Source organism: Myotis daubentonii, chromosome 7, assembly GCF_963259705.1.
Source record: "Myotis daubentonii chromosome 7, mMyoDau2.1, whole genome shotgun sequence".
Classification (NCBI taxonomy): domain Eukaryota; kingdom Metazoa; phylum Chordata; class Mammalia; order Chiroptera; family Vespertilionidae; genus Myotis; species Myotis daubentonii.
The window spans coordinates 21,792,730-21,810,083 of record NC_081846.1 but is presented as its reverse complement, the minus strand read 5'-3'; the positions used below and the strand labels follow the sequence as shown (position 1 = coordinate 21,810,083).

The 17,354-nt window shown below is 53.8% G+C and overlaps 1 protein-coding gene across 11 annotated transcripts in view; it reads left to right on the top strand.

Moving 5' to 3' along the window:
• Nucleotides 1-17,354, top strand: part of TNS1 (tensin 1) — a 231,643-nt gene that overhangs the window by 35,036 nt on the left and 179,253 nt on the right. For all 11 annotated transcript variants that reach the window (XM_059703093.1, XM_059703097.1, XM_059703094.1 and 8 more), the window contains one exon: nt 10,304-10,418. In XM_059703093.1, the coding sequence (XP_059559076.1) occupies nt 10,304-10,418 (115 nt within the window). Of the gene's footprint in view, nt 1-10,303; nt 10,419-17,354 lie in introns of those variants that run through there.

The following is a 17,354-nucleotide window of genomic DNA, read 5'->3' as shown; positions in this document are numbered from 1 at the left end:
CCAATTGTGGAAAGGGGGCGCGGAGGTCCTGGAGGCTTTGCCCAGGGGCTGTTTCTGTCCTGAGAAGCACCTAGTGGTGGGAAGTGAGTGGACTTTGACACCAGGCAGGGCTAGGCTCAAATCCCAGCTCCATCATTTACCAGATGGGCAGCCTTGGGTAAAACATTTCCTTTCTTGAGCCTCAGTTTCCTGATCTGTAATGTGGGGAGAATAATACGCATCTTAAATGGCTGGGGTAGGGAGAGAGGTAATGTATGTCAAAAGACCAGGTGCCCAGGCGCATAGTAAGTGCTCAGTAAATGCTGGTCCCTGCCCTACTCTGAAACCTGCTGTTTGGCTCGTGGGATCCCCCATATCCTAGATCTCATGTGAGGGGAGGGTGTCCCTGGGATGGCTGTTGCGGGACAGGGCCCCACCTCTGAGGCGCCTGACTTCCCAGAGACTCTGCCCAACTATTCTGGGGCCAAGAACTGAGTGGGTCTGTGGCTTCCAGGAGGTAAGTTGAAGCATGGCCTGGAAGAGATAGGCCTTGTGCCCCAGTATGAATGCATGTCTGTCTATGTGTGCACATGTCCCTGAATGGGGACAGCTGCAAACCTTTCATCCAAGTGCTGTATCTGTAGTGCATAGTGTTAACAAGCTCTAGGAATACAAAGCACTTTATTAGCCGAGGAGCATAGGGATATATTATGCATAACTTGATTTTCTAGCAATTGCTCCCATTTGCCATTACATATTCAAGTATGGCTTATTTAGAAAATAATTACATGCCTATTAATTGAGGTTTTTGGTGCGCTGATGGCGTTAGGACTGCAGGCTCTTCCTTTCAGAGGGGCTTACTCAGCTCTTAGGAACCGGGAAGGGGCATATTAGGGCGGGGCTGAAAGAGCCATGAGGCAGTTCTGGGCTAAGTGCAGCTCTGGCCCTGCCCTGAGCAAGCCGTGTAGCCTCGGGCTGGACACTGGACTTTCCTGGACCTCACAAAACTTGGACGTTATTCCCTGCGGCCACTTGCAGCTGCAGACAATGAAGTGTTCTCTCTCCTGGAGTTGGTGTCCTGCCCAGGAGTAAGCACACACTTTTGTCAGAAGGGTCCTCGTGAGTCCCCGGATTCTTGGGGTGCAGTTCCTGTCATGTTGACCCCAGTCTGGCCCTGATCTCACTCTCTCTGGAGTGTCATTTGCCTGAGAGGGCCATGTCCATCCGGGGCCTCTTGACCGTGGTGTTGGGAGCCAGGCAGGCTGCGTGTCACTCTCTAGGGTCTAACATAAACCCGCTTTTTGCAAAGTTTTTCAAAATGACATGTGAGGCACAAAGGCAGGGAGAAATGCTGCACTGGTTTTCGGCAGTGTTTGGAGGAAGTGTGCTGGCCCAGAGTGTGGCGCCTGGGTTTCGTCCTGGCCTTGCCATTTGGTAGCTGTGTGAGCTTAGGCAAGTAGTTGACATCCCTGTGCCTCAGTTTCCCCATCTACCTATAGGGATGCTGGCTTTTTAAAAAAATATATATTTTATTGATTTTTAACATAGAGGAAGAGAGAGGGATAGAGAGTTAGAAACATCGATGAGAGAGAAATGTCGATCAGCTGCCTCCTGCACGCCCCCTACTGGGGATGTGCCCGCAACCAAGGTACATGCCCTTGACCAGAATCGAACCTGGGACCCTTCAGTCTGCAGGCCGAGGCTCTATCCACTGAGCCAAACCGGGTAGGGCAGGACGCTGGGTTTTAAGTGAGCTAATGCACACATGCACTTAGAAAAGTGTCTCACACAGTAAGAGCTTGAGAAATGACAGCTCTTATTATACATATATGGTGCACGGCTATGCAGTAAAGTAGAGTTAGAACTAGCATCTGGTCTGCTGCCTCCCATCTACAGCTGTCCATCCTGGCATACTCCAGGGCAGGGCATGTGGGACCAGTGTGGAGGGGGTCTTAAGAGCGATGTGAAGGCCCGGGAAAGGCAGGCATGCGCAGGCAGCGTGCACAGTGGGCAGAGCTCAGATGCTGAAGCGAGCCTGCCCAGGCCCAAATCCTGGCTCTGCCACTTAGGAATGGTGTGTGTGTGTGTGTGTGTGTGTGTGCGCGTGTGTGTGTGTGCGTGTGTGAAGTTATTTAACCTCTGTGTGCCTTACTGTGTACAGTTTCATTTGACCCTCACTGCAGTTCTGTGACTGGCGAGGGCAACTCGTTCCAGTTTCCAGCTGTGGTGAAAGGGATTCCTGCCCAAGCCACATGGCTGATGGGTTCCTGAAAAGAGGAAGGACGTGGGCTGGGGGCATTGGAGCGCTGGGTGGAGGGGACTGCTAGGGAGCAGCCAGGGCTAGGGAATGGTGCTGGGGAGGACTGTGACGAAGAAGCCGCCCAGCCATTCAGCCATCTAAGCACCCAGCCCTGGACCAGTCCATCCATCTCACCAAGGGCCATGGAGCGCCGACTTCCTTCGAGAAGCTTGCAGGTATTGTGCTGAGGCTGGTGGTTAAGATAAGATGGGTGTTACCAAGAGGGCCTAACCTGGCCCGGGGGGAGCAGAGGTATGAGGAGAGACCTCTTGGAGATGAGCTTTAAACTAGATCCAAAGATGAAGCTGAGAACTTGGTGATGCGAGAGGAGGAAGTGAGGATGGCTGAGGATGGCTAACCCGGCCGAGCTGGCCAATCGCTGGCCTTTGGGCAGAAGATGTAACTGCCAGGTCTTCTCCAGAAGGCCCCCGACAGGCCGCTGTTGACAGACTGTGGGAAATGGTGGTTGTCGTGGTTAGGGACTTGGGACCCTGCCTCCGACAGGCCTGGATTTGAATCTTTGCTCCCCCCTGCCTTCCTGTGTGCCTTGTGTCCCAGAGCAACTCCTCAGCCTCGTGGCAGGACGTCGTGAGGAGTCAGCGAGGGAGCAGCGCCAGCCTCTCCCCGGCACCAGCCCGTTGATGAGGCTCAGACTGTGCACCCACTGAGCCCTCCCCCCCCAGGGGATGATTTCATTTTGGGCACAAAAAGGGACTCAGGACTTGAGGCTGAGAAATGTTGGGACGTAGTCTATGAAGGAGCCAAGGGGGAGACAGAGAGCAAGAGCAAGATGCCGGGGAGAGACCATCCAGTCCAGGAACTGGTCACCAGATGGGATCCTGGGCTGCCAAGTCTCCACGTGCTCCTCTGTCCCATGGGAGGGGCTCAGTGCCGCTCTCCACCCTCTGCCCTCCTGTGGAGAGCCAGGCCTGCTCAGAGTCAAAGAGCTTTCCTGCAGTCAGCAATGCCAGCACCTGTGTCTGCAGCTGGTGAAAGGCTGACCCCGGGCTCTCTCCTGGGAGGGCAGGTCAGTGGGAGCAGGGTGTAATTACCCAAGGGGACATGTGGCAACAACTCCATTGGATCCGCTCTTTCAGACTTGTCCTGGGACACAGGGGACATGGAGCAGAAGTATTGCAGACATGGGCCACCCCAGAGCTGGTCCAGTGCACACAAAACAATGACAATATGAAACACAGGCCGTGCTTACTATGTGTCAGGTGCTGTTCCAACTGCTTTTCAGGCACTGACTCCTTTGATCCTCACAGCAACTGATGGGTGTTACTATTATTAGCCCATTTAATAGATTAGTAAATTGAGGCAGACAGGGGTTAAGCAACTTGCCCAGGGTCACCTAGCTATGTGGGGGAGCAGAGGTGAGTCAGATTGCCTGGAGGGCTTTGATGGGGCACCAAGGTGCCACTGAGGACAGGAAGGGATGCCTGGGGATGCTAAGCCTTAATCATGAGGAAGTGAGCAGACGAATGCAAACTGAGGGACATTCTGCAACACAGTTAGTGGGGACTCTTCAAAACATCAATGTCATAAAAGAGAAATCAAAAGGGGGGGGGATAGTGGGCCTGGATTAAGGCATATGAAAGAAACCCAGCGACTAAATGTAATACAGGATCTTGATTGGGTCCCGAGTCCAAAATAAACACCAAAACAAAGACCCAGCTAGAATGAGTCCTGTTGGGGCGAAAGGAGAAATTAGAGTAAGAACCGAATGCTGGATAGTATGGTGCTGTTGTCGAATTTCCCCGAGTATGACGATTATATTGGGGCAGGGGACAGACACAGAGAAAGAGAGAGCAGGCACAAGTGGCAAAATGTTAACAACGGGTGAATCCAGGTGAAGGGCATATACGAGTTTATCTTTTCAGGAGCTTTTAGCTTTTGAAACAAAAAACGAAGACAGCGGTGGGGAGGTTGATTCTGACAGTGGTGGTGGCGAGGGGTACCTGGGAAGATCTTCCTGCGGGGATGAAGTGGGAATGAGGCCTTCGAGGATGCCCAGAAGCTAAAAGCCGAGGAGGGAGGAAGGAAGGCCATCCTGGGAAGAGGGAAAGCAGAGCAGAGGCTCAGAGGTGGCTGCCTGGCAGGGAGTTGGAGAGTGGGTGCGGGGGATTGAGATGGCAAAGTGGGCTGGGTGTGGGCCAGCTGCTTCCCCTGTTGGCTCCAGAGAGTGCAGGTTGTATCCTGGATGTATGGGAGCATTTTGGGGTGAATGGTGGTGTCAGTAACCTCAGAGAGCTGTGTTCCTTAGAGCTGCATACAGGATGTGTGGAGGCCTCGTATTGGGGGTCCTGGTGGCTGTTGCAACAGCTCTGGGCAAAAAGGACAAGGCTTCCAGGAGGGCAAAGGCAGTGGAATTAACAAGCACAGGAGGGAAGAGAGAATGTTTAGGAAGCAAATTTCACAGAGTCTGGCAACTGGTTTGATTGGAGGGTGGAGGGCAGGGAGGAGTTGAGAGTGATTCAGAGTTTTCCACCCGGGGTGACCAAGAACACCCCGGTCAGAACATTAGCTGGCTAGGGGATTGTGTGTGGGGGGTGGGCGGGTAAGGAACATTGGTGTGTATGTGAAGGTGAGGTGGGATTGGGGGTAGCTTGCTTTTGAGGTGCTCAGGGGACTCCCAGATGCAGGCCTATCTCTCCATTGTGAGTCCAAGTCTCCGCCCTAGAAATGATGGCTGATGCCAACCAGGCCCTGGCCTCTCAACCTGAGGTGATGAGGCATGGAGGGCTGGGGGCCAGGAGGCAGGGAGAGGGGAGATGACCCTCCAGGGCTGTCCTCGGCCTGAGTTTTGGGGACTCTTTTTCATGAGGCTCACTGGCTCCCAGACTTCTGCCCTCTTGCCACGTCATCCAGGGGTCCTAGTGCTGGGCACAGAGGGCCGGGGGGTGGGGGAGTGCAGGGCTGGAGAAGGTCCTTGGTGAGGAAGCAGGAGCTCCTGAGCTGAAGGACCCCTAGGTTATCATCCCCTCCACCCACCCCCACCCAGCTCCCCTCCCAGTGGGCAGGGAGGAACCAACAAACAGCCTTTCCCATCCCGGGGCCAAGGCCTCCTGCCAAGGCTGTCCAAGCCAGATGTGCCACACCCCTCTGGCTGGGACGTGCCTCTGGCAGGCCAGCTTGGCTGAGTGGAGGCTGGGAGGGAGAGGACCCCCTGAGGGCCAGGAAAGCCCTCTGATGCTGAGTGGGCTTGTCACAGGGCCAGGGCTCTGGGCTTAGAGGATGGGGCAGGAGGACTTCTGGGCTGGGACCACTCTCCTTGTCTGGGCTCTGGCTCTGGAGGGAGGTGTGGCAGTGCCTCCTCTGCCCCTGCCTTTCCTCAGGCCCCTTAGGGGTTAATCCAGCAAGAAGGGGCTGGGAGTGCTTTTCGAGGCTGTCTGCCACTTGTCAGGAAAACGGTGGTCATTGCCATGACAAGCCACGGAGCTCTGCACTTGCGGGGCTCACTCGCACCCTCTGCCTGTACCTGCAGAGTAGCCCTGGGCCAGGGCAGGAGAGGTACCAGACCCCTGTTTTTCTTTTTGTCAGGATTTCAACATGTGATTGTTGGGACGTTCTCCCCAGCCCGTGTCTCATCATGCCTCCTTCCGGCTTCTGCCCGCTGGGCGTTGTTTTGCCTTCAGTAACTTCACAGGTCACCGAGGTGCCGCCTTATAATGACGGCCCCTTCAGGTATTTGCAGATAAGAGGCTTACCCAGCCTAGACGTTCTCCTCCATCATCCTGGAGCCCTTCAGACCGGTGTGGCTGACTCACTAAGGTCACCAGACACCGCTTCTGTGCCCAGGGAAGCCAGCGCTGGCAGAGCCCTTACAGTCCAGAGGTGGCCCTGCCCCCGGGGTACTCCAGCCCCGCATGGAAGGGGCATCTCAGCTTCCCGTCCCTCCATTGCAAACTGGCCCACTGTTTCCCCTACTCTGCCCACCCCGCATTTCCATTTGGGACCACAAGGCCCAGAGAAGGCCACTGATCTTCTCAAGGCTGTTGGCCTAGAGCACAGGTCTCTAGACTCCCATCCTAGTGTCCCGTCAGCCGGAGAACAGGACAGGGTGGGGCTGGGGCAGCAGTGTGCCGGCCATTGTCGGGGGCTGCTGGGAAGGGTGTGAGGGAGGCGGGGGAGTGTATCTGCAACCCTGTTTCTGTTTTCTGAGCCTGTGCAGGGAGAGATGTTGTAAACTCAGATTTTATGGGGTTGGGCAGGCAAACCCAGGGCCCAGGAGAGAAGACGGAGTTTGCTTGTCAGCATGGAAGGTTCCGCCTGCTCCCCATCTGTTCACGGGGCGGCCAGGACCCTCTTTCATGAGATTCCACTGGCCCAGCTAGGCTTTGGGAGGAGGCCTCTTTCCCCAGGCTTTGGGGGAAGGCCTGGATTTGGGGTGTAGGCAGAGAAGTCTGGATGTAAGCTGGGAACAGGGAGTTCTGCCTGACTTAGTGGGGTGGGAAGGGCGGGCTTGGAGGTGCCAGAGTAGGGCTGAGCTGATTGACCTGTAGCTGAAAGCCTGCCTCTTCACACAGGCCTTAAATGGAACCCCAAGTCCCCTCCCTGCCCCTCCTCTCACCCCAGGCCTGGGCTGCTGCAGTTGACATTGGGCTGGGCCCCCTCCCTGGAATGTCTGCGACAGAGATCACCCGGAGGCTGCCAGCCAGGAGCTGAGATGGGAAAATGGGCTGGTGAGACCTCAGAATGCAGGGACTTCCTGCCCCTCCTGGTGGCATGGGGACACTGAGTGAGGCCAGGGCTGAGCAGTGCTCTGCCCTCACGCTCACCCACCCCAGAGGAAGCTGGAAGCTCCGCTCCTAAAACCCAGCTCTCTGGCATCTCAGACCAAGGCCTTGCTGCCTGGCCCAGCCACCAGAGGACACTGCTGGGCTCCTGGCACCCATGCCTGTCCCTTCCACTCTCTGCTCCCCACCTCTCCCCGGGTTTTGCCTCTGCTCCTGTCTGTCTCCCACCATCTGCCTGTCTCTTTAAATTTTGAGACAATATCAAACTTCAGAAAAGTTGCAAATGCAATGCAAAGACCCTTTAAAAAAAATTCTCATCTGAGGATATGTTTATTTTTATAATCCTCACCCGGGGACATGCTTACAGAGAGAGAGAGAGAGAGAGAGAGAGAGAGAGAGAGAGAGAGAGAGAGAGATGAGAAGAAACATTGATCGGTTGCTCTACCGGGGATCAAACCCACAACCTTTTTGGAGCACAGGACGACATTCCAACCGACTGAGCCACCTGGCATGTGGCCAGGGCAACCTTCTTTTTCCTTGAGCTATTTGAGAGTAAGTTGCTGACACGATGCCTACCACCCCTAAATGCTTCCCTGATGTTCCTACAAGGACTTTCCCCTGCCTAACCCAACACAGCCATCAAAGTCAGGAAACTGACATTGATATGTGACTACCATCTCGTCCTCCGATAAGATGGCCAATGATGTCCTTCCTGGCATGGAAGGAATCCAGTTCAGAAGCAGCCATTGCATTTGGCTGTCACACCTCTTCAGTTTCCTTCAGTCTGGACATCCACCCCGTCTTTCCTCCACTTTCACGACCTTGTCACTTTTGAGTAGTCCAAGCCGTGGATTGGTAGACTGTCCCTCAATTTGGGCTGGGCTGATGTTCCCTCGTGATTAGCTTGGGCTGTGTCTCTTTGGCAGGAATGTGGCAGAAGCGATGCTCATTCTCTGTATGTCCCCCTGTGGCACACAACCACTGGTGCCGGTACCTTTGATCACTTGATTAAAGTGGAGTCTGCCAGGAAAAGTTACATTTCCCCCTGGTAATTTACAAGTATGATGTGGGGAGGTGCTTTGAGTCTTATAAATACCCTGTTCCTCATCTTTCCATTTATCCAATTATTTCACGTATCAGAATGGGTTCATTTAAGCCATTCCTGTCTTATGTATTTTGATGCTCAGATCTTCCCCGATTTAGTCTTTGGGGGCCCCTTCAAGCTGGCTCCTGTGTCCTTTTGTCTGTCTGTGCCCCTTTGATTCTCCGGTTCCCTTTATAGTCTCTGTGTGTACCAATCTAATCTACCACGTTCTCTGTGTGGGCTTGTTGGTCTTTTTCTTTGTCTCTGCCTTTATCTTGGTCTTTTTTCTCCTCTCGGTCTGACTCCCTGTGGCTTTTCTTTGTCTTCTCTCTGTCTGTCTCTTTGTCTGTCTCTGTTCACTCTATCTTTGTCTTGTCTTCTCTCTCTCTCTCTCTCTCTCTCTCTCTCTCTCTCTCTCTCTCTCTCCCCCCTCCACAGTCTCTCTCTATCTTTGTTACTCTGGCTTTCTGTCTCTCTCTCATTTTGTCTGTTTTTCTCTGTGTCTCTCATGGCTCAGTCTCTTCCCCAGGACTCACCACTACAGCGTCTTCAGATAGGAGTCCTGGACATGCTGGGTGTGTGAGCCTGTCACTGTTCCTGCTCTGGACAGGTTGCCCCCTCCAGCCCTGTCCTGGAGCTGGGAGGCCCTGGGGCAGGGTTCGAGAGGGGACTTGGAAGAGCAGAAGCCCCTCCCTGGAGCTGCAGGGTCTGTGACCGCGTCTCTGTGTGTGTCCACGTGCGTGCGGACGGTGTTGGAAGCTCTGTGCCTGGGAGAGGGAAGGAGGGAGCTGCAGTGTCTGTGTTCTGTGGCCCCTGCTGCTGGAGCAGGGGAGTGGACCAGGTTAGACACCACAGTGAGGCGCCTCGGAGAGGAATGGAGCCTGCAGGCAGGGATGACTTTTCTGGGGAGTCCTCTGAATGGGGGACCTCAAGCGGGAGGAGGGTGGTTCTTAGCAGCGTGGGTGCAGGGCTTGCTCCCAGGGTGTGTGCCTATATGTTGTTACAAAGGACAGACTGTCAGAGCTCCAGGGGTGTGGTGCCCCACCTTGTGATGCCCCCCCCGGTTTTGGTGGGAGGGTGATTGACTGGTCCAGGAGCTCACGGTAGGTCAGATATAGAGAAGGCTTGGACTGCTAGCCTGCCTCTCATATGATGTGTATGGTGGTATAGCTTTAAATAGAATATTTAACATACTGAGATCTTCCTAATATAAAGAATAGAAAATAAAAATAAAGGTGGAAGAAGACTTCTGGGCTGGGGCAGGGGGTGGTAGTGAGGGTAAGAGAGAACTGAGGGGCATGGCATTCTGTGCGCACGGGTAAAAGTTAAGGACTATTGCTGTGACCGGTTTGGCTCAGTGGATAGAGCGTCGGCCTGCGGACTGAAGGGTCCCAGGTTCGATTCCAGTCAAGGGCATGATGTACTTTGACTGTGAACACATCCCCAGTAGGGGGTGTGCAGGAGGCAGCTGATTGATGTTTCTCTCTCATCGATGTTTCTAACTCTCTGTCCCTCTCCCTTCCTCTCTGTAAAAAATCAATAAAATATATTAAAAATAAAAAAAGTTAAGGACTATCAACAGTAGATGGATAAAGGAATAAGCTCTAGTCAATGGAGTACTACACAGCAATGAAAAGGAGGAGCTACTGCTCTGTGTAACCCACCACATGGGTGAGTCTCACAGAATAGGACTGAGCGAAAGAGGCCAGGCATAGGAGTACATATGTATAAATCCATTCACGTGAAGTTTAAAAGTCTGTCAAAGTGAATCTTTGGTCTTTACCTGGGGAGGATAGTGAACGGGATGGCCATGAGGGAACCTTCTGGGGTGTGGTCCATGGGGCATACATGGGTAAAATTGGTATCGAGCAATACATTTAAATGAGTGTACTTTGTTAATCAGGTAAATTAAAAGAAGTGATTAAGAAACCATGGAGGGGCCTGTGGTCCCCAGCTGCTGGGGTCTGCAGTTGTCATCTAGGCCTCAGTATGCTGACCCCACCTGGGAGTCTGGGTCCCACCCACAGCTTTCTCCTTCCCTGGGCACCTCCTCCCAGAAACAGGCTCAGGCCTATGACACCTGAAAGGGCTCTTGCCTCTCCCTTTCCCTAGTCCTTGCCTATGCCTTCCCCACCCCCCTCACTCCTCTCCTGGGACCCCAGCCTGCTGCCAGGGCTGATCACTGTGCCTTTCCTCCCACAGCCAGAGGATCTGGAGGCCCCCAAGACTCACCACTTCAAGGTGAAGACCTTCAAGAAGGTGAAGCCCTGTGGAATCTGCCGGCAGGTCATCACCCGGGAGGGTTGCACCTGCAAAGGTGAGCAGCTAATGGGGCAGGGGGATGGGGGCATGTCTTCCTGGGAATGAGATGGCCTGGGAATGAGATGGCCCGGGAATGAGAAAGCCAAGACCCAGTCAGGCTGGGACTTGGCTTTGCGGATTTCTTTGGGGTCTCCACCCAGTGCCTGGTTCTCATTTGGCGGGGGTGGGGGGGGGGGTGCAGAGCACACCGGATAGCAAGCATGTGGATGTGTGTGGCTGGTATGTGGCATGTAGCCTGTGCATGGGTGGCTGGTGTAACATGAGCAAATGGCATGTGGAAGGTGTGTGGGTGGCACGTGGAGTTGGCACATGGATGGTGTGTGGAAGGTGTGTGAGTGTTGTGTGCCTGGCCCCGGCAGTCCTACAAAGACACCAAGCCACAGTCCTTCCCTTGTGGCAGCTCAGGGGTGAGTTTAAGAGGCCCCAATCAGACTTAGGGGTGGTGTGGGGGGAGGCTGCTGGCTGACAGGCGTTTCAATCATTGTTCCCATGATTTCCTAGAATAGCCTGGTGTTTGGCTGTCCCTGATGCCAGAAGTCAGTGTCTTGGCCCACATCACACAGTGAAATCAACAGGAGACCCCTGTACCCAATCTCGGCGACTGACACCATGACCCACCCAGTTTCCCCCCCTCCCCCACATGCCTCCTTCTCCTTCACCCCCATCTCCCATCAGTCAACTGAGTCACTGAGCTTCTCTGCAGCCCTATAGGCTGCCGGCATTTCTCACCTGGACGACTGACTGTGGCCCCTTTGCCTCCTGTTTCCTGACCCACCTCTCTAATCCACCCTCCCTGACAGCTTGCAGGGGGACTCAATATAGACCTAGTTATGTCAGTTCCCTGGTAAAGCCTTGGGCCCCCACTACCCTCTAGACCAGCGGTTCTCAACCTGTGGGTCGCGACCCCTTTGGGGGTTGAACGACCCTTTCACAGGGGTCGCCTAAGACCATCGGAAAACACATACATAATTACGTAGTGTTTTTGTGATTAATCACTATGCTTTCATTATGTTCAATTTGTAACAATGAAAATACATCCTGCATATCAGATATTTACATTACAATTCATAACAGTAGCAAAATTATAGTTAGGAAGGAGCAACGAAAATAATTTTATGGTTGGGGGGTCACCACAACATGAGGAACTGTATTAAAGGGTCGCGGCATTAGGAAGGTTGAGAACCACTGCTCTAGACAAAGGACAAACCCCTTCCCATGGCTGCGAGCCTGGCAGGACCCACCCCTTGCCACCCATCTCTCCTCATCCCCCAAGTCCATACTTAAACCAGCGGCACCTTGCAGAGTTCCTGAAATGCCAAGTATGCCAGGTATGCCAAAGGGGCTGGGCTCCTGCCTGCCCTGGCACCTCTACTCCACCTGGACTCTCTCCTTCCTTCCCTTCGTATCAGCGTCCTAGTGGAGCTGGGAGGCTGGGCAGCAGAGCCTAGTGAACGATTGCTGAAACACTTAAAATTAGATGGCTTGCACGCATGCTCCCATATACTGCTCATGGCATCTGTTTTACAGATGAAACCAAGGCTCAGATTAAGTAAATCTCTTGGCAAGGCACGCAGCTGCTAGGCCAGTGTGGGGTTTTCAGGGTGTATGCTCTTTGGAGGAGGGCAGGCTTCTGACCAGGAGTTTCAGCTGATGTCGGAGGGCGAAGTGGGTGTATCGAAGTGTGTGAGTGTGTGTGTGTGTGTGTGTGAGTGTGTGTGTGTGTGTGTGATTGTGCATGTGGAGGGCATTCCATAGGCAAAGGGCTATAAAGCCTTTAATGGAAGAGGGGTGAGTGTAGGGGCCAATGGGAACTTTTGCAATACCAAAATCAGCCACATGGTGTCACCCTCCTCCTAAGAGTTCTGGCTGGTCTGGTGGTGGTTTAGGGTGGGAGTTGGGTGAAGTCTGGAAGGAATTGCTGAGGGTGGGTTCTTGTATTTTGCTTGTATCACCACCCCACCCGAGAACCTGCTTAAGTTAGCCCTTGACCCTCCCCCCAGTTCCTTCCTTCCTTCCTTCCTTCCCCACTGTGCCTTCCCTTCACCCCAGTGACTCCCACAGCTGTGCTGAAAGGAGGCAGCAAGGGGTGGGGTAGAAGGAAGTCCCAGCACACTCACTGTGAGACCGGCACATTTCTGACCTTATGTTCTGTGATAGTCTGTAGTCCTACGCTTCCCAGTTGACCTGGCTCGAGGGTCCAGGTTGAGGAGGGAATTTGACCCCAGGTGAATGGAAGGCTCCCAAGGTGAGCAGGGATGCCCCCAGTTTCACCTGGTTCTGCCGGGTGTTAACCTGGTGTGGAGGTGAGGTGGCCAGTGAGCTGCCAGGCTGGTTTGGCAGCTCTGGGTGAGTTAGTGAGAAGTGGGAAGAAAGCCAGGGCCACACTCCAGAGGCACCACCAGGTGTCAGGACTGGGCCACGTAAGGGCCAGGGGTGAGCCCAGCAAGGGAGGGTCGTCAGTAAGAAGGCCGGGGTCACCAGGCCTGGGGGCAGGGTTGGGACCACTTGGGCTTACTGGTAGGAGCTGAACGAGCGGGCCCACTCTCTGTGCTTTGGAACCATGAGGTTGTGGTGGTATGAGATGGATAGGCCCCTTATCCATCCACCTCTTCCTCCTTCCTTCCCTCCCTCTGTCGGTCCATTCATCCAGGGCTACCAGGTAAGAGTGGTTCCCTGGTTGAGGGGGCAGTCGTGGACTAAAATCCAAGCCACATTTTATTTACCAAGCCCGACTGGTTCCTCTTCCAGTCTTCATTTCAAGTCTCGGGCTATCACGTGGTAACCCTCTGGATTAGCAGCCGGGGGCGATGGGTGGGTGGGGTGTATAGAACGTCAAGCCTCTGGATTTATAGTCTTCCCAAAGCTTGCGCTGCTGAGGGGAATGTGGCTGCAGGCTGGGGGCAGCGAGAACACTTTGCTAGAACTTGAGAGGCTGGGGCATTCGTCCAGTCCCCTCTGGCCACCCTGCTCCATAACCTCGATGGTTCTTCCACTTCTCACCCTCCTGCACTTCACTGTTTAATGCAATATGACTGAGGGGGTGAGGTGAGAGACCAGGCAGGGAAGGGAGAGGACTCAAGGACCAATGAGGCAGATGAAGAACGAAGGTGGTGAGACATGTGGGTGTAAGTATGACAGATATATATATAGGCGATGAGGTCACCGTGAGTCCTCAGCCAGTCTTCTACCTCACTGAGCCTGTTTCCTCCCATGCACCATGGGGTTAATAATAAACCCTGTCCTTGCCCCGTAGGGGGTTATGGTGGGGAACACCACGGCTCTGTGTGTGGCTGTAAATGAGTACTGGTGTGAGTGGGGCAGAGGTGGAAGGGACAAGGGCCCAGGGCCTTTGTCAGTGCCCGGGCTCTATTTCTGGCCTTGTCACTCACACAGCTGTTGTGACGTCAGAAGTCACTTCCCTGTTTAGGCCTCAGTTTCCTCATCTACAGACAAGGGCCTGGGCCAGACAGTGGGAGGGCCTGAAAACTCCCTGCTGGAGTCTGCATAGGCTGGACAAGTCTCCCAGTGGAGGTGCTGATTCACTTGCAGGCACAGGGATGAACTGAGCGTCCTCTAGGCTGGATGCTGTGTCAGGTACGGGTGCCAAGACCCAGCCCCTGACCTGGGAAGACAGACATGCCTCCAGCCGATCTCAGAACACGGTGGCAAAGCTGACACAGAGGTATGCAAGAAAGGTTGTCTCTGACTTAGCAGAGATTTTCCTGTCAGGCTTTAGCAGGGTGGGCATATGTAGGCTGGGTCTTGAGGGATGTGTAGGAGTTCCTTACTTCAAACAGTGGGTTTCCCACAGGTCCTGGGGGCAGTGCATTAAGGGGTCTAGGGCCTTGCTCAAGGGCACTAGCCTCCCAGTAGGCTGAAACTCAATGGAAGAGACCAGAATACCAGCTCAAGGGCTCAAGGGCTGCCATCTGGACCTGGTCTGAGACCCAGACGTAGACTACTTCCTTTCTCAGTGCCTCTAGTCAGCCTGGAAGATGGAGGAGGCTTCCTCAGAGTGGGATGTACCTGGGGAGGACAATCCAGCCCTTAATGGGACAAGTCTACCCAGAAGCCCTCACTGGTTGGACTTGGAGAAACCTTGGTTCAGGAGCTCTTCCTTCTTCCTCTTACTTCACCGGGGGTTCCAGATTCTCCCCTGTGTCTGAGGACCTCCTTGGAGTCATCAGAGGCAGCCTTGCTGTGTGACTGGTGAGACACTTAACCTCTCTGGGACTGGCTTTCCCATTTCTCTAAAGGAGGGGCTGGACTAGATCAGAGGTTCCAAATGGGTTTGAAAGGAGTTGTGTTCTTTGGAGCTACTTTAGAGGCCTGAGAGGAAAGGGAAAAGGGGAAACCCAAGGAAAAGCTTCAGAGGCTGAGGCCTTGAGACACCTGCACACTTCAACCAAAGCAGTTCAGGTTTTAGGAGTTAAATATATTCAAAGGTAGGATGGTGTGGTGGTCTTGCACTTGGCTCAGACGTCCTGGATTTAAATCCCAGCTTTGCCCCTTACCAGTAAGAGCTTGGGCAGATGGCTCCACCTCTCTGAGCCTTGGTTACCTGCCCTTTAAAATGGGACACGCAGCAGGACTCCTTCCTCCGGTAACTGCAGGGATTAAATGAGATAACAAAGTGCTCGGAACAGGGCCTGGCTTATAACAAGTATTAAATAAATATGAACGAACATCATTGAGATTCCTCATTGAGCTCATCTGAAAGAGAGATAGGCCGCAAAAATAGAAGTTTGAAAACCACTGGATGGGACGATCTACAGGTTTCTTCTTGCTCCACTTCAGAACCACACCATGCCCACTGCCCTGGGACACCTTGTAAGAGTCAGGGTTCTCCAGAGAAACAACTCACAGGATGTGTGGGTGGGCGGATGGATGGATGGGCAGGTATTTATTATACAGAATTGGCTCATGCCTTTGTGGAGGCTTGGCAAGTCCAACATCTGCAGGGTAGGCCATTAGGCTAGGGACCCAGGGAAGAGTTGCCATTTGAGTTCAAAACCAGTCTGCTGACAGAATTCCCTCTTGCTTGGAGAGATCAGCCATTGGTTGTATATAGGCCTTCAACTGATTGGATGAGGCCCACCTACATTCTGGAAGGTAATGGCTTTACTTAGTGTCTGCTGATTTAAATGTTAATCGTATCCCCACCCCCCCCAGAAATACCCTTTCACAGAAACATCTAGGATAATGTTGCACAAATACCAGGTACCATGGCCTAGCCAAGTTGATACATGATATAAACTATTACACACCTCCAGGACAGCGTGAAGATGAGTAGGGAAGGGCAGGGCTGTGAGGCCCTGTGGGCAGGTGGGCAGCTGGGGAAGGAGCTGAGGTGGGCCCGGAGTGTGGGCCTTCAGCTCTGGGCTCAGGTGCACACCGAGGCTCTGTGCTCATTTTCTGACCCGAGGCCAGGAGGAAAAGGCCATTTAGATCCCAACAATGTCGGCTTCCTGTGTTCCGAGAGGCAGGAAGCCACTCCAGGACAGAGTATACGAAGTCTAGTGAGGCAGAGGCTGGCCAAGGGCTGGGGCTGGGGGTGGAGTTCTGTGCCCATCAGGTAACTCTCCCCACAGTGGGGTTTCCAGTGCCCTCTCAGGCCAGCTGCTGTGCGCTGCACGGGGGCAGTGTTGACACCCATGGGTGGAGATGGGGCTCCATGAGCTTTGGTTTGACAGGGTCGCTCCCTAGGGGGCTTCATCTTGCAGGGCCACTGTCTTGAGAGGCCACCACCTTCCTTCGGAACTGGGGGAGGCCACCGTCCACTCAGGTGGGGTTGATCCTGAGATGTGTTAAGGGACGCCAGGACCGGGAGGCTGGGCTCTCACAGCTGGAAGAGTGCGTGGAGACCATCTGTTCCAGGGGCGGGAACGCAAGGGCCTTCAGGGGTAGTGCTGGCAAAGGAGTGTGAGACAGCAGGGCGTGGTGGGGACCCTGTGCTGCTCTGTCAAAGGCATTCCAACTAAGAAAAAGTCTCTGTGTTTTAAACATTGAGCCAGCCGATGAAGACAAGGATGCAGGTGGAGGTGCCAGCTGAGCGCCTTATTTTCTGAGCTGGAGTCTGAGGCCCAGAGACGGGGAGTGACTTGCTTCAGGTCACACAGCCTGTGTAGCAGTCAGGCCCGGAACCCAGGCCTCCTGACTCAGAGAGGGGGGGCTCTTCTGTGTAATAATGCCGGCAACGAACACAATGAAGATGCTGCTGCTAACAGCATCTTATAGAAAGCAGGCTCTGGGCCAACCACACATATTAACTCATTTAATTCTCACAACAACCCTGTGAGGTGGATGCTGTTAGGACCCCCATTGTCTAGATGTGGAAATGAAGGCTCAGAGTGGTTGAGTAACTTGCCCCAGATCACAGAGCTAGGGTGTGATCTTCTGAGCTCAGAGCCAGTCTACACGCAGCCAGCAGGACCAGTGATGAATGGATGAAGGATTAATGCAGTCCCTTAGTCTCCCCACCCCCTTACCAGGCTTGAGCATAAGCGGTGTTTGTACTAAAACACTCGGGGAGCACTGACCATGGGCCTTACTGGCCCTCTCCCAGCAGGGGCTGGAGCTGAATGAACAGGGGGGCCCTCCCACCCTCCTTCATATCTATCCCATTACCCCACAATGTCAGCCCTGGTCTCAGGGGATTAGCCTGGAGAGAATCCTTCCAGTTTGAAATTTACTGCATATTTATTGAGTCTCACCTGTACGTGAGACCCTGAGCTGGGGGGGGGGGGGGCGGTGGGGGACAGGATTCCAAGCGGTAGAGTTGAACAGGATCTCCCTTCCTTAGAGCAGCAGTTGGATGTGAGAGAGAACAAATCATAAAGGATTACTTAGTCCTCCGAGGTGTTAAGAGCTTTCCAAGGGTTGTGAGCTGAGGGATATGGGAGCACAGAGGAGAGAGGGACCATCTTTGAAT